At 42.5% G+C, this 12,803-nt stretch overlaps 2 protein-coding genes across 19 annotated transcripts in view; both read right to left on the bottom strand.

Annotated features, from left to right (window-relative positions):
* C9H2orf42 (chromosome 9 C2orf42 homolog) overlaps positions 1-4,656 on the bottom strand; it is a 34,890-nt gene extending 30,234 nt beyond the window's left edge. For 2 of the 10 annotated variants that reach the window (XM_034512015.2, XM_076940041.1), the window contains exon 1: positions 3,775-4,526. The gene's annotated coding sequence lies outside the window, so the exon portion shown is untranslated. The other 8 variants (XM_076940033.1, XM_076940034.1, XM_076940035.1 and 5 more) reach the window with 8 other exon arrangements.
* A 5,459-nt stretch (positions 4,657-10,115) lies between these two features.
* The window catches only part of Tia1 (TIA1 cytotoxic granule associated RNA binding protein), a 29,085-nt gene continuing 26,397 nt past the window's right edge, over positions 10,116-12,803 (bottom strand). For all 9 annotated transcript variants that reach the window (XM_034511332.2, XM_034511334.2, XM_034511333.2 and 6 more), the window contains one exon: positions 10,116-12,685. In XM_034511332.2, the coding sequence (XP_034367223.1) occupies positions 12,559-12,685 (127 nt within the window). In that variant the 3' untranslated portion in view covers positions 10,116-12,558. The remainder of the gene's footprint in view (positions 12,686-12,803) is intronic.

Raw genomic sequence — 12,803 nt, 5'->3', positions numbered from 1 at the left:
ACAAAGTAATAAATTAACAGTAATGTCACTGCACAAGGTTGACAGAACAGAAGCCGCCCCATTCACCTTCCCTAATGGTAAAACATAATATTTTCAGTGCCTTATATTTTATTATTTTTCATTGAAAAACTTATTTTTTTGAGACAGGGTTTCTGTGTGTAGCCCTGGCTGTCCTGGAAGTCATTCTGTAGACCAGGCTTCCCTTGAACTCACAGAGATCCACCTGCCTGTCTCTCAAGAGCTGAGATTACAGGTATGAGCCACTACTTCCCAGCTTTCACTGAAAAACTTAAAATTCATTTTTCTGTATATGAGTGTTTATTTGGCCTTCCCAGATATCTATGCACCAACTGCACCCCTGGTGGCTATGGAAGTCAGTAGACAACATCAGATCCCCTAGAACTGGCTTCATAGATGGTTGCGAGGCACCATGTAAGTGCTGGGAGCCAAACCTGGGTCCTCTGACTCTTAACTACCGCCCCTTGAGATCTCATGTAGTCTTGGATGACCTGAACTTCTCATCTTTCTGCCTCTAACGCTTGAGTGCTCGGATTAAAGGCATGTGTTACCATCCCCCGCCCCCGCCCCCATTACCTTTTTTGAGACACTATCTCATTATCTCAGGCTGGTCTCAATCTGCCAACGCAGCCTGTGATGCCTCCGAGCCTCTGATCTTCTAGCATCTACTTCCAACTCCTGGGATCACAGGTGTGCAGCATCACAGTCTGTGCAGTGCTGAGGAATCAAATTCGGAGGTCTGTGCATGCTCAGCAAGCACTTCCTCACTCATCTACGGCCTCAGTGTCTTAAGTTCAATAGTTTTAACATTTTTTTTTTTTAATTTAATTTTTTGAGACAGAATCTTGCTACACAGCCCTGGCTGGCCTGGGTTCCGGCATGTACTTCTACACTTGACTCTTTAAAAAAAAAAAAACAAAAAACAAAAAAAAACTTAATTTTTATTTTTATGAGAACACTGTAGCTGTCTTCAGACACACCACAAGAAGGCATCAGATCCCATTATAGATGGTTGTGAGCCACCATGTGGTTGCTGGGAATTCAACTCAGGACCTCTGGAAGAGCAGTCACTGCTCTTAACCACTGAGCCATCTCTCCAGCCCCTACACCTGACTCTTAATACTTCTGTGTAAATATGAGCGTGCAATCTCAAGTAAGGAGCCAGAGGCTGACAGTTGACAGTGGATGTCCTCAATTGCTTCACACTTCTTTCTTTTTTTGGAAACAGGGTCTCTATCTGTACCTCTGGCTGTCTGGCTTTCATGGAACAACTCCCAGCTTTGCCTGTCTTTGTTTCCTGAGTGCTGGGATTAAAGACCTGGGCCACCACAACAGCTCCACTTTTTTTTTTTATTTTTATTTTTTTAAGATTTATGTATACAAATGCTTTGCTTGCATGTGTGTATGTGCACTATATGTATGTGTGGTGTCTGAAGTTCCAGATGGTTGTGAGTCACTGTGTGGGTCCTGGGAAATGTACCCTGGTCCTTCTTGAGAACAACAAAAAGCACTTTACCACTAAGCTATCTTTCTTGCTTTACACCTTAGTTTTTGAGACAGGATCTCTCACTGAACTGGAACTCACCAGTTTGTCTAGACTGGCTAGAGAGCAGAGCCCAGGGATCCTTAAGCACTTGGCTCACAGGTATCCATCCCTGTGCCTGGCTGTGTGTGTGGCTTCTGAGGGTCAGAACTTAGGTCCCCATGCTTGTGAGGAGGAACTTCACCGTAAGAACCATCTTCTCTGCCCCTCAATGCTTTCTCATGGAGGTGGGGAGGCAATCTGCTTGTAATTCTTGAAAAAAATATTTAGATGCAAACTAGAATGTATACTGCCAATTATGCACAAAATTAATGGAGAAACAAATTTCCAAATACATATATACATGAATATTTGTATTAGTTTATAAATAAAACACATAGAATTTTGGTTTTGTTTCTGGGCCAAGGTCTCACCCAGGAATCCTGACTGGCCTAAAATTCACTATGTAGACCAGATTGGCCTGGAACTAATGAGATGTTTTCTGAGTGCTGAGATTAACCTAATTATTAAAGGTATAAGCCTCTGCACCCAGTTACTTAAAATGTTTTCAAAGATTTTTAGTTGTGTATCTGTCTGTACATGCACACATGGATGCAGATGCCTGTGGAGGCCAGAGAGGGTATGAGATGTTCTGGGGCTGGAGTTACAAGAAGCTGCCTGATGATGACATCTCAGAGTGCTGGGAATGGAACTCTGAAGAGAGAGAAGCAAGTAATCGTAACTGCTGGACCATTTCTCTAATCCCTGTAAAATATTTTTTTTTAATGCAGTATTTTAATGTATAGGTAAGTCATGTTTTGTTTGTCCACTTATCAGCCACAGATACTTGGCTTTGTCCCAACTTTTTGGCTATAATACATAGTGCTGAGATCACTGGGACAAGTATTTGTGTAGACAAATGTCTTTCTATAAACTTACACGGGATTGAGGGTAGTACAGCTGAGTTGTACAACGCTGGCTCAGCATGTATAAGACCCTTGATTTGATCCCCATTAAGACCTCCCCATGTATATATCAAGTACCATATACTATTTTTTATTTATTTTTAAGATAAGGTTTTACTCTGCAACCTAGAACTTATTATGTACCTGAGGCAGGCCTTAAACTCTGGATAATCCTTATGTCTCAGCCTTCTAAGTGATAGGGTTACATGTATGAACCACAGTGCTGGGCCATAAATTGCAATAAATGTAAACGTCATAGTAAACATAGCTACTTCCTCTGTACATTAAATATTTTCAGAACCTGAAAAGCTGTTCCAAAGGCGCTGAAACCTATTCCCTTTGTCAGGCTATGTGCATATGAGTATAGGCAGCCATAGCAGACAGATGCAATGAATCTGTAGTTAAGGTGCTTGTTGCAGCTACTAGACATGGGTGCTGGGAACTCAACTCAGATCCTCTGCAAGAACAGTATGTGCTCTTAACCACTGGGCCATCTTTCCAGCTCCCACCTCTTTTTTGAAAATAGGGTCTTACTATGTATACCTGGCTGTATTCAATGTGGGGACCAGACTGGCATCCAAATCACAGAGATTCCCCCTCTGAGATTTCGTAACTGCAGCATAGGGAAAGGACTTCCATTAAAGAACTAAGCACAGTATGCTGGGCAATATGTGACTGTAAAGGCATTAAAACAATTGAGATGTGTGTACCAGCAACAAGTAAGTATCAACATACATTGTGGAGCGAAAAAAGCTTAGTGCTTTGTGTATGCTATGCTTGGTTTTGAAAAGTAAAGGGGGAAATGGGGCTGGAGAGACGGCTCGGTGGTTAAGAGTGTGTATTGCTCTTCTGGAGGACCTAAGTTTGGTTCCAAGCACCAACATCAGAGATCATCTGCCTATAACTCTTAATTCTGGGAAATCCAACTCCTTTGACACACTGGGGATACACACATGCATACACACAAACCTTTTTTTAAAAAAGACTTTAAGGACACAGTATAGATATCTATTCCATCAGCATTAAGGCCCGAGAAATGAATTTAATTTCATTTTTTTTTTTACTATTCGAATTTGAAAACATGTACTACTACGAATTATTACAGTTTTCTTCTTATTTTCCTTTTTTGTGGGGTGGGGCTGGAGGTGGGGAGCAGGATTTCTTTGTATAGCTCTGGCTGTCCTGGTATGGACCAGGGTAGCCTCGAACTCATAGACTCGCCAGTCTCTGCCTCCAGAGTTCTGGTATTAAAGGAACTAGTCACCATACCCAGTCTGTTCTTTTCTTTTTGAGACAGGGTCTGTTATGTAGCCTAGCTGTCCTGGAATTTGAGATCTTCTTGCCTTCGCCTCCCGAGTGCTGGGATGACAGGCTGTGCCACCACGCCCGGCTTGCAGACTCTTTCTTTAAAAAGGATACACAAGGAACGCGACTTGTGAAGGAGCTCCGTTGGAAACCTGAAGGGCCTCCCGATGATAGTCTCTTCTCAGCAAAGGGATGAACAGCGCCTGGCGCTGGCAGAGGGAACCCGGGACGCGATAGGTTGCCCCCTGGTTCCATCCGGCCGCTGAGCTGATCGGTGTGGGGATGCTGTTTTGGGCATGTGAACACCACCACAAGTGAGAAAGAACTACTCGAGTACACGCATTCACTCAAGGGATCCTGTGGAGGCGCTATTTACCCATTTCAGGAATAAAACTGTCTGGTTGGATCAAAACGTCACAACCCGCAGACCTTTACTGATTGCAGAATCAGCCTGGTTGCTGTCAAATAACAGAGTCTGGGCCACAATCCCTGTGTTGTTTAGGGGAGCGCGCCTAAGCGCAGCTTCCGGGAACGGCCGGCTGGAAAACGCACTTCCCAATGCGACCCGCTTCCCGGCATCCTCCGCGAGATGCTCACTTCCTGTGTCAAAGTGAGGGCCCAGCAGAAATATCATCAGTCCGACGTGCAGTTCCCAGAACACGTTTTCTGCCTCTAGTCCCACCCTAAGCCGTACCCGGCCGGTGCTTGGCCTCTCCCACCTTGCCCCCGTACCTGCCTCGCAACTCTAGGGACTTCTCGTTGGGGCCCACCCTCGCCGCGTCTCTCTTTGCCTGCCGCGGCCTTTTACAAACACGTCCAAACTGTTCGCTGTAACGACAGTCGTTATTGGTCAGATCCGCCCACGTGCGCCAAGGGCCGCTCACACCCGCTGAAGTGGCATGATGGGATTTGTAGTATTTTCAGAGGAGTGCCATCTTTCGGACAAAATAGTGGTGAAAACTACACAGAAGGCTCAGGGTGCTATGACTTCGTAGCTTTACCTAAATGTACAGAAAACACCTGCAGCTCTTCCCGGTAATCCCGAGTACGTCGGGCCGGAACAACTCTGCTGAAAACAGTTTTACTGGAAACAAGCCAAGCTCGCCCGAGCTTGTATGGTTCCTTCTCTCCCTTTGCACTTGCACATTATTTGAACGCTTCCCCCTTGGAAAGAACCGAAATAAACTTTCTGTATATTTGTTCTTTAGAATCGTATGCCCCCGTCCCCCAATACTGTATTTTTGGAACTCTTTCTGTAGACCAGGCTGGTCTCGAACACAGATCCGCCGGCTTCTTCCGTCCCGTGTAGTGGGATTAAACACATGTGACACCACCGCCCGCAGAATCACTCAGTTATATCCAGAAAGCAATGGTGCTTTAGGTGAGGCCTGCATATTGGAAAATTCTCTAGCTTGGACACCTACTGGTGGTGCGTTGTAGGCACAATTGCTTTACTCTGGCCAAGTTTTACTTTTCTCAGTTGAAGTGGCTTTTTTTTCTGGGATTTTCTAATATTGTTTCAGAAACTGAAGGAATTAAAGAAGAAATGTTCCTCCTCTCCACAGTTTTCATTTGCTGTTAAGTTCAAAAGCATTAATATTTATACTTGGGTCATCTGGATGTTCACCTTCCAACAAAAACATGGCTTTTCCATTGCTAGTTAGTTCCTAGCAGTTGGCTCAAGTGGTGACCAGAGAGCACCAACCCTCATTTCTCTGCCTGGCATTGGGAAGTGTTTCTCCTTTGTTCTATAGTTCATTGTCAGGCCTCCACTAGAGAGACATGCAGACATCTTTCTGGATGCTATTTCTTTCCTTTTTTATTCATTGCACAGTGGTTCATAAAGACCTTGTGATGCTCACCTCCCTGTCCTTAGAATCAGGCAGCTGCATCCTCACACCAAACTCTCCTGTATGCAGATTATTTGGAACCTCTGGCTATACCAGCAACTTTCAACTGACACGAAATACAGAATATTGAGTTAAGCCATTCATTGCATTGTATGTTCCAGTGGTATCAGGCAACACCAGCTGCCTCCTTACTTGGTGGAATGCTTCTCCACCTCTGGTGTTTCCTCACAGGCCTGCATATTCCTGTTCCTCTGGGACCTGGGCCCCTTCTAAGGGGCTGTGATTGCAAGTTTGTTTTCCTTACCCTTTTTCATTCTTTCCCTGCAGAGAAAGTAGTTGCTTTCTGTACACTGGACTTGACTCCTGTCAATCTACTAGTCATTAGCCAATGTTTACTTTGTTCCAACCTTTATTAGTTAACAAATCTTTGTCATTTCCACTAAAATTAAACTATTTTCAAAAATGTACATGAGTATTATGCCTGCACATACATACCTGATACTGGTGGAGGACAGAGTGCATCAGATCCTCTGGAACTGGAATTACAGATGGTTGTGAGCTACTACTCGGGTGCTTGGAAGCAAGTTCTTTAACAGCTGAGCTACGTCTCCAGCCCCAACATTTCCCTTTGATCTCTGTCTCCATCCTAATAATAAATTGTTCATTCAGAAACAAGTCAGTGTGGCACTGAAGGGTTTACGGGAGAATGGAAATGGGATTCGACATGCGGGTTAAAACCTAAACTGTGACAGACACTGGAAGGCTGGTTGTAGTTTCAAAGATCTCCCATGTGTCATTTGAAAAAGTTAAATGTAGCCCAAACCTTATGTGTGGGCTGGAAGAGCAGAGAGAGTCGGTGTGATATCAGTCCCAGGGGTTCAGACACACATTTTAGGAAATTAGAAGACAGGAGTTGGAACTCTTTGTATAGCAGATGAGGGAGCAAAGGGAGCTCAGGACTAGCACAGAACTCTTTCTAAGCAGGTGTAATCCTGTGAGGACCCAGGGTCAGTCTCCTACACCATATTGCTAGGGAGTGAACTCAGCCTCTTGTTTTTAGGATCACTTGTTTTATATGAATGTTTGGCCTGCATGTTTGTAGGGCCTGCATAGGCCACCAGAGCCCCTGGAACAGGAGAGAACAGGTTTGCTGTATACTGCTACGTGGGAGCTGGGAACCAACTCCAAGTCCTCTCCAAAACCAGCAAGTGCTCTAAATTGCTGAACCACTTCTCCACATTCCCATCCTCACCCAGCTTCTTTAAGAATTCATTAATGAAAGCCTGGGGTGGTGGTACACTCCTTTAATTCCAACACTTGGGAAAGTAGAGAGAGGTAGATCCTTGAGTTTGAGGCCAGCCTGGTCTACACAGTAAGTTCCAGAACAGCCAGGGCTACATAGAGAGACTCCATCTCAAAAACACAAAACACAGAACAAAAGAAATCAAGAATTCATTATTATACTCCAAAAGGAAGGAATTATGAGATCGAGAGAAGACCCCTCCTTTGAAGGGAGTGGAGGAAGCCCTGAGCATGTGAGCTGCTGACACAGTAATGTCAAAGGCCCCAGGCATAGACCCATGAAAAAATGGCAAAGTTGTCTCTCCAAGCCAGGTGAGGTTCAAGGATGGCGAAGCTTTCTTCAGGGATCTGAGTGCAAATGGTGCACAGAAAACATACATCATAGCTATTCCCCCTGGTATTTACTGCGTGAACTGTCCCCCTATAGAGACTGTTCCTACCAATATGAGCTACACCTGTCTTCTTGACACCCTGTAACCCATAAACCATGCCTTTCTGGTCACTTGCATAAATAAACACCCTAAGTTTCTGGGGAGCTGGTGTTAATTCATAAGTCCAGTCCATGGGACAACCAGCTTTTCTGTATATCTGTTTGTCTTTTCTTCGTTCCCTTGCAACCCCAGTAAGGTTTAATCCCCAGAGCTATGGCAGCCACCTCCTGTTCATATTCCTGCTAGTACTTGGTCAAGTTAAGTCAGCTTCCACAAGTAGGAGTAAACAGATGGCAATGAAGAGCACTTGTACAAAGATACACTGACAAATGTATGGGAGCACAGCAAAACTGCCCTAGAGAGTCCCTGGAGAAAAGCCCAACAAATACATGAAATAAGGGCTGGGATGCAGCTCAGTTGGCACAGTCCTTTTCTACACGCACAGGGTGCCTTTGATCCTCAGGACTACATAGGTCAGGACACGGAGATTTATGTGAGGGCTGAAGGACACTTCCCTGCTTTTTGAGAAATCCATGGAAAGATGCTTTTCTATTAACAGTATACAGGAAGTATGCTGCAAGTATAAGAACAATGTTGTTGGGCTGGTGAGATGGCTCAGTGGTTAAGAGCACTGACTGCTCTTCCAGAGGTCATGAGTTCAAATCCCAGCAACCACATGGTGGCTCACAACCATCCATAATGAGATCTGATGCACTCATATGGGTGTCTGAAGACAGCTACAGTGTACTTACATAAAATAAATAAATTATTAAAAAAAAAAAAAGAACAATGTTGTTATACTTTCTAAGACAAAATATGCAGAGACTCAATCAAATGTTCTGGTTCTCCTGCCTCAGCTTCTTGAGTGCTGGGATTACAGGTGTATATCACCTTGCCTAGCTTCTAATACCAATTTCTTTCTCCCTCACACACAAATTTTATGTGTATGGAGTGTTTCCCCTGCATGTATGTCTACACACCACTTGCATGCTCTGTAGAGTTTAAAAAGGTGTTGGATTCCCTGAAAGAGTAGTTATAGATGGTAGTGAATCACCATATGGATGCTAGGAATTGAATCAAGGTCTCTTGGAAGAGCAGTCACTGCTCTTGACCACTGAGCCATCTCTCCAGCCCCTAAAAGAAATGTTTCAACCCCACAAATAAAAACCTCACAACAACAACAGCAACAAAGAAGCAAAAGTTTAATTATGTGAATGTCTATGAGGTTATGTATATGTATGGGCAGGTGCCCACCGAGGCCAGATCTAGACTCATGGCCATCCTCCTGCCTCAAGTTCCTGACTACTGTGATTACATGCACTTACTACCATTCCTGGCTAAAAAGCAGACCTTTACCCTAAGTCAATGACTAAGGTCCCAAGTAAAAGGAAAAAATCCTACTCAGCTGCAATGCCTGCATTTTATTAAGACTGAAAACTCAGCGTTTTGGAAGATGCTTGTGAAACCCTAAAAATTCCAGGCAGACTACAATGAATGGAATAAAATGGAATAGCTCTCTGTGCCAGTCTGAATAAGACGGGCCCCCACAGGCACACATATCTGGCTGTTTGGATTTGTTGGTAGACTGTTTAGGAAAAAAATAGGTGTGGCCTTGTTGGAGGTATGACCCTGGGGACAAACTTTGAGGTTCAAAAGTTCATGCTAGACCCTCTCCCTCTCAGCCACTGCTCCACACTCTGCCCTGATAATGAACTTAACCCTCTGTAAGCAAGCTCCAATAAAATGTTTTCTGTTGTAAATTGCCTTGATCATGGTGTCTTCTCACAGCAGTAGAACAGTAATTAAGACAGGCCTTTAATCCCAGCACTCAGAAAGCAGAGGCAGGCAGAGCTCTGAGTTCCAAGCAAGCCAGGACTATATAGACCCTGTCTCAAAACAAAATGAACAAAAAACAGAAAAGAGAGGTTAGAAAGAAGGCTCAGTGTTTAAGAGCATATACTGTTTGTGAATAGTTCAGTTCTTAGCACCAATGTCCTGTAGCTTCCAACCACCTGTAGCTCCAGCTCCAGGAATCCAACGCCCTCTCTTCTGGTGTCCACAGGCACCTGCACCCACAAGCACACACATATATAACACATACTTTTAAAAAAGAACTTTAAGAAACAACAGGTTTAAAGATTTATTTAAATATGTGGCCATGATGGGAGGGTGTACACATGTGGAGGTAAGAGGAGAGTGTGAGAGTTGACTCTCTACTTCCACTGAGTGTGTTCAAGCTCAGGTCATCAGGCTTGGTGGCAGTCACCTTTACCTGCTAAACCAGGTCACTAGACCACTTAAAGTTAGATTTTAGAAATCATCACTCATTTAAAAGTTTTGCTTTTTAGATTTTCCTATGAATATACTTAGTTTCTCTAACTAAACTGTAATCTCAGTAGCATGGATAGCCCTTATTAAGTCTATCTCCTCCTTCCGAGATGTACTCTAGTCCTCTGGAAATGAAAAGGAACGCGAGCACAAATCTAAACGAAAGATGAGCATAGGGTAAAACAAGGAAAGGAAAATCTAGATGGTGAGTCTCATTTTCACCAGGAAGACCAAACTCTGGCTTCACAGTTCGATAAGTCTGCAGAGTGCAGAGCCTCTGGAACCCATACAGACCATGGCTTCTGGGAAAAGAGGAACCCGAATGTTAACAATATGAATACGCCAGGGGAAAAGAATCTCACACACAATAATCACTGCAAGAAGACCCCACAGGTCATAGAAAACATAAAGAAATTTTAATATCCAAACAGTTAGGATAAAGAATACTGGCTCCATGACCCACCGAGAGTCACTCAGGTCTTTACAGTACCAGAGAGTAAAACCTGAATGCATATTGCAAGGAAGTTCACTTTAAAAACCTTCATTTTCTTTCCTGATACTATCACCAGGATGAAGTTTTTTAGGTTGAGAAATGATTTAAATGACTCATTTAAACTAACAACAGCTATGTTCCTGAAATGTCAGTCTTTCATCAGGAACACAGCACTACCACCTTCTCGACAGCAAATCAACACGAATTTTAAGATCTGTGCAGTAAGAATATGCTACTAAATAAAAGTCCTTAGTACATGAAATGAAAGAGTCAAAAGAAGAGAGAAACTACACTTTTGCACAAAATAAATTACTTGTGTCCAAAAGATCCTGCAGTGTAAAGTTACAAAGGAAGTAAAATTCTTAAACAGAGAGAAATACTGAGGATGCCAGAATAGAGACAAATCCAGAAAACCTAAAAATAGCTTCCTGATGTGTGGGCTTTTGTCTTTTTGTTTTTAGTATTTTATTTAAGCTACTTTTATTGCCTGTCCTGATCTGTAGAAGTTTACAAAGAAATAAAATTTCCATGTATTTAAAAAATTTATTCTTCCATAAAGCAAATTTCAATGTTTTAGTACTTAAAACTACACAGTGACTTAATGAAACGTTAGCACAACTGCATAGAACTGAGCTCCGGAGAAGCACACATCTGAGACGGTCTTCCTGGGCTCTGTTGTATCAGGGGACTGGCTTAGAAAACAGGTTAGAGTTGTGTGCTCCTACCTGAAAGATACAGGCCAGGAAATGCTTCCAGTTCCACAGGCCTACGTAAAATGCTGGGAGCTCTCCGCAGGTCTCAAACCCACAGTGCACAGGGGCTCCTTCCTCTGCTTTCAAGGAGAAGGTTGTGGTCATCACTGAAACCACACCAAACCAAGAGACTCTGAAATGTATTAGAAACCCTAAGGCTAGAACAATGTCAGCAAAGAGCAAACCTCAAAAACAGTGATATGGGAGCTCCAGGAGATCAGGTACCAAAGAACTACGGTCACACCTATGCTGAGCAGCTTCTTCCTTGAAGGCTATGTAAGGAGGTAGGACTTTTAAGGGTTTTTTAAATTTGTTTGTTCATATTTTGGCCTCTGAATATTTAAAAAATGTTTTGCCTGGCTGGTCCTTCAGGCTAGTTTTGGAGTTCTTAATGAATCCCAAGCCTGACAGAGAAATATTCTATAGTTTCACAGCTATCATTTGTACATATTAAAGTGGATTTACTTTTTAAAGTAAATCCAACTAAAAAACCCATCTAATTAATATATTCCTTTACATACAACTTTGTGTATCAAAATTCTTGAAAAACAAGAGCAGATGAGTTTGTATCAAAGACTACCAAAGTATGTATGTGATATTCACATGCAAATGTAAAAACTGTCTTACATCAACTCTTCATGACACCTGTAGGAAGGGAATGACATACAAAGTTTGCTGACTGCAAATATTACTGCTGAAGTATCTTAGAAAACAACACATGTAAACGTAGATGTTGACACACCAACTGATGAGGGTGAGGACTCATCACATCGAAGATTCTCTTTAGTAACAAGTGTCTTGTTTTCCTAGTTCCTGGTACATAGCAAAGGCTATCACAGAAGATAAAAAGTCCTTTTAAACAAATCCAACAGGGAATCCTTGAGGCACCTTCTCTTATAAAAACAAGATGAATGCAATTATCAGTCCATCTGAGAAAAGTTTTCAATCTAAGTGAACATCATTTTTTTTTCATTTAAGAATATTTTACAGATTTTACATAAGGCAGGACAAATTTGTGAAAAAAAATGTGGATACAAAATGATATAAACTAATAATTTACATTTAAAAATTCCAAAGGGATAATAGTGGAGATGGTATAGTTCACGCAATGCCTACTCTTTAAACCTAAGACAACTGTGCACACGCTGAAAGTCATAAAGAACTTCTAGACTTTGCACAAGTTTGGCTTTTTTTTTTTTTTTACATCTATATTACATGTTTTAAATCATATCAGGAATGCAAACTAAAACTGCACACTATTTCAGTGGAAAAAAGTTCAACATTGTGCAATTTTCTGCCTCTTATTTTTAAAAATGTGGCAGTAATCCCTGCATTTGTCTTTGAAACAAGGATCTGAGAAACTTTATCAAAAAAGATAATGAAGGCAAAAATTGGCAGACATCCACTATCTTGTTCCTTTTTAGAACAATGTGGATGAAAAGTAATATCATGATTTAAAAAATGGATCTTTTAAATAAATACATTGTATCTGGCATTTGTACTGACTGATTTGATAAATCTTTTAAGTAAACAACAGCTTTCCTACCCTCCCGGTGGCTTCAAGCCACTGGCTTCCACTCTGTAGTCTGTTTTCACTGGGTTTCATACCCGGCCACTCGATACCCAGCAGGCTGATTAGGCAGCATGCTGCCATTCTGCCCTTGAGGTGGCGGCACACTGTAATTGGGTCCCATCCACGGTGCAGAAGACTGGGTCTGACTGTTAAAGAAGCGAGAGGAGCAGAAGGGAGGAAAATCATTGTCAAGACATTGCCAGGTCAGGAGTGGGTAACACATACACAGGACATACCTTACTTAACCCAGATATGGAAAAAACT

The sequence above is a fragment of the Arvicanthis niloticus genome, chromosome 9 (genome assembly GCF_011762505.2).
Source record: "Arvicanthis niloticus isolate mArvNil1 chromosome 9, mArvNil1.pat.X, whole genome shotgun sequence".
In the NCBI taxonomy this organism is placed as follows: domain Eukaryota; kingdom Metazoa; phylum Chordata; class Mammalia; order Rodentia; family Muridae; genus Arvicanthis; species Arvicanthis niloticus.
The sequence above is the reverse complement of the archived record's forward strand: the minus strand, read 5'-3'. Positions and strand labels throughout refer to the sequence as shown.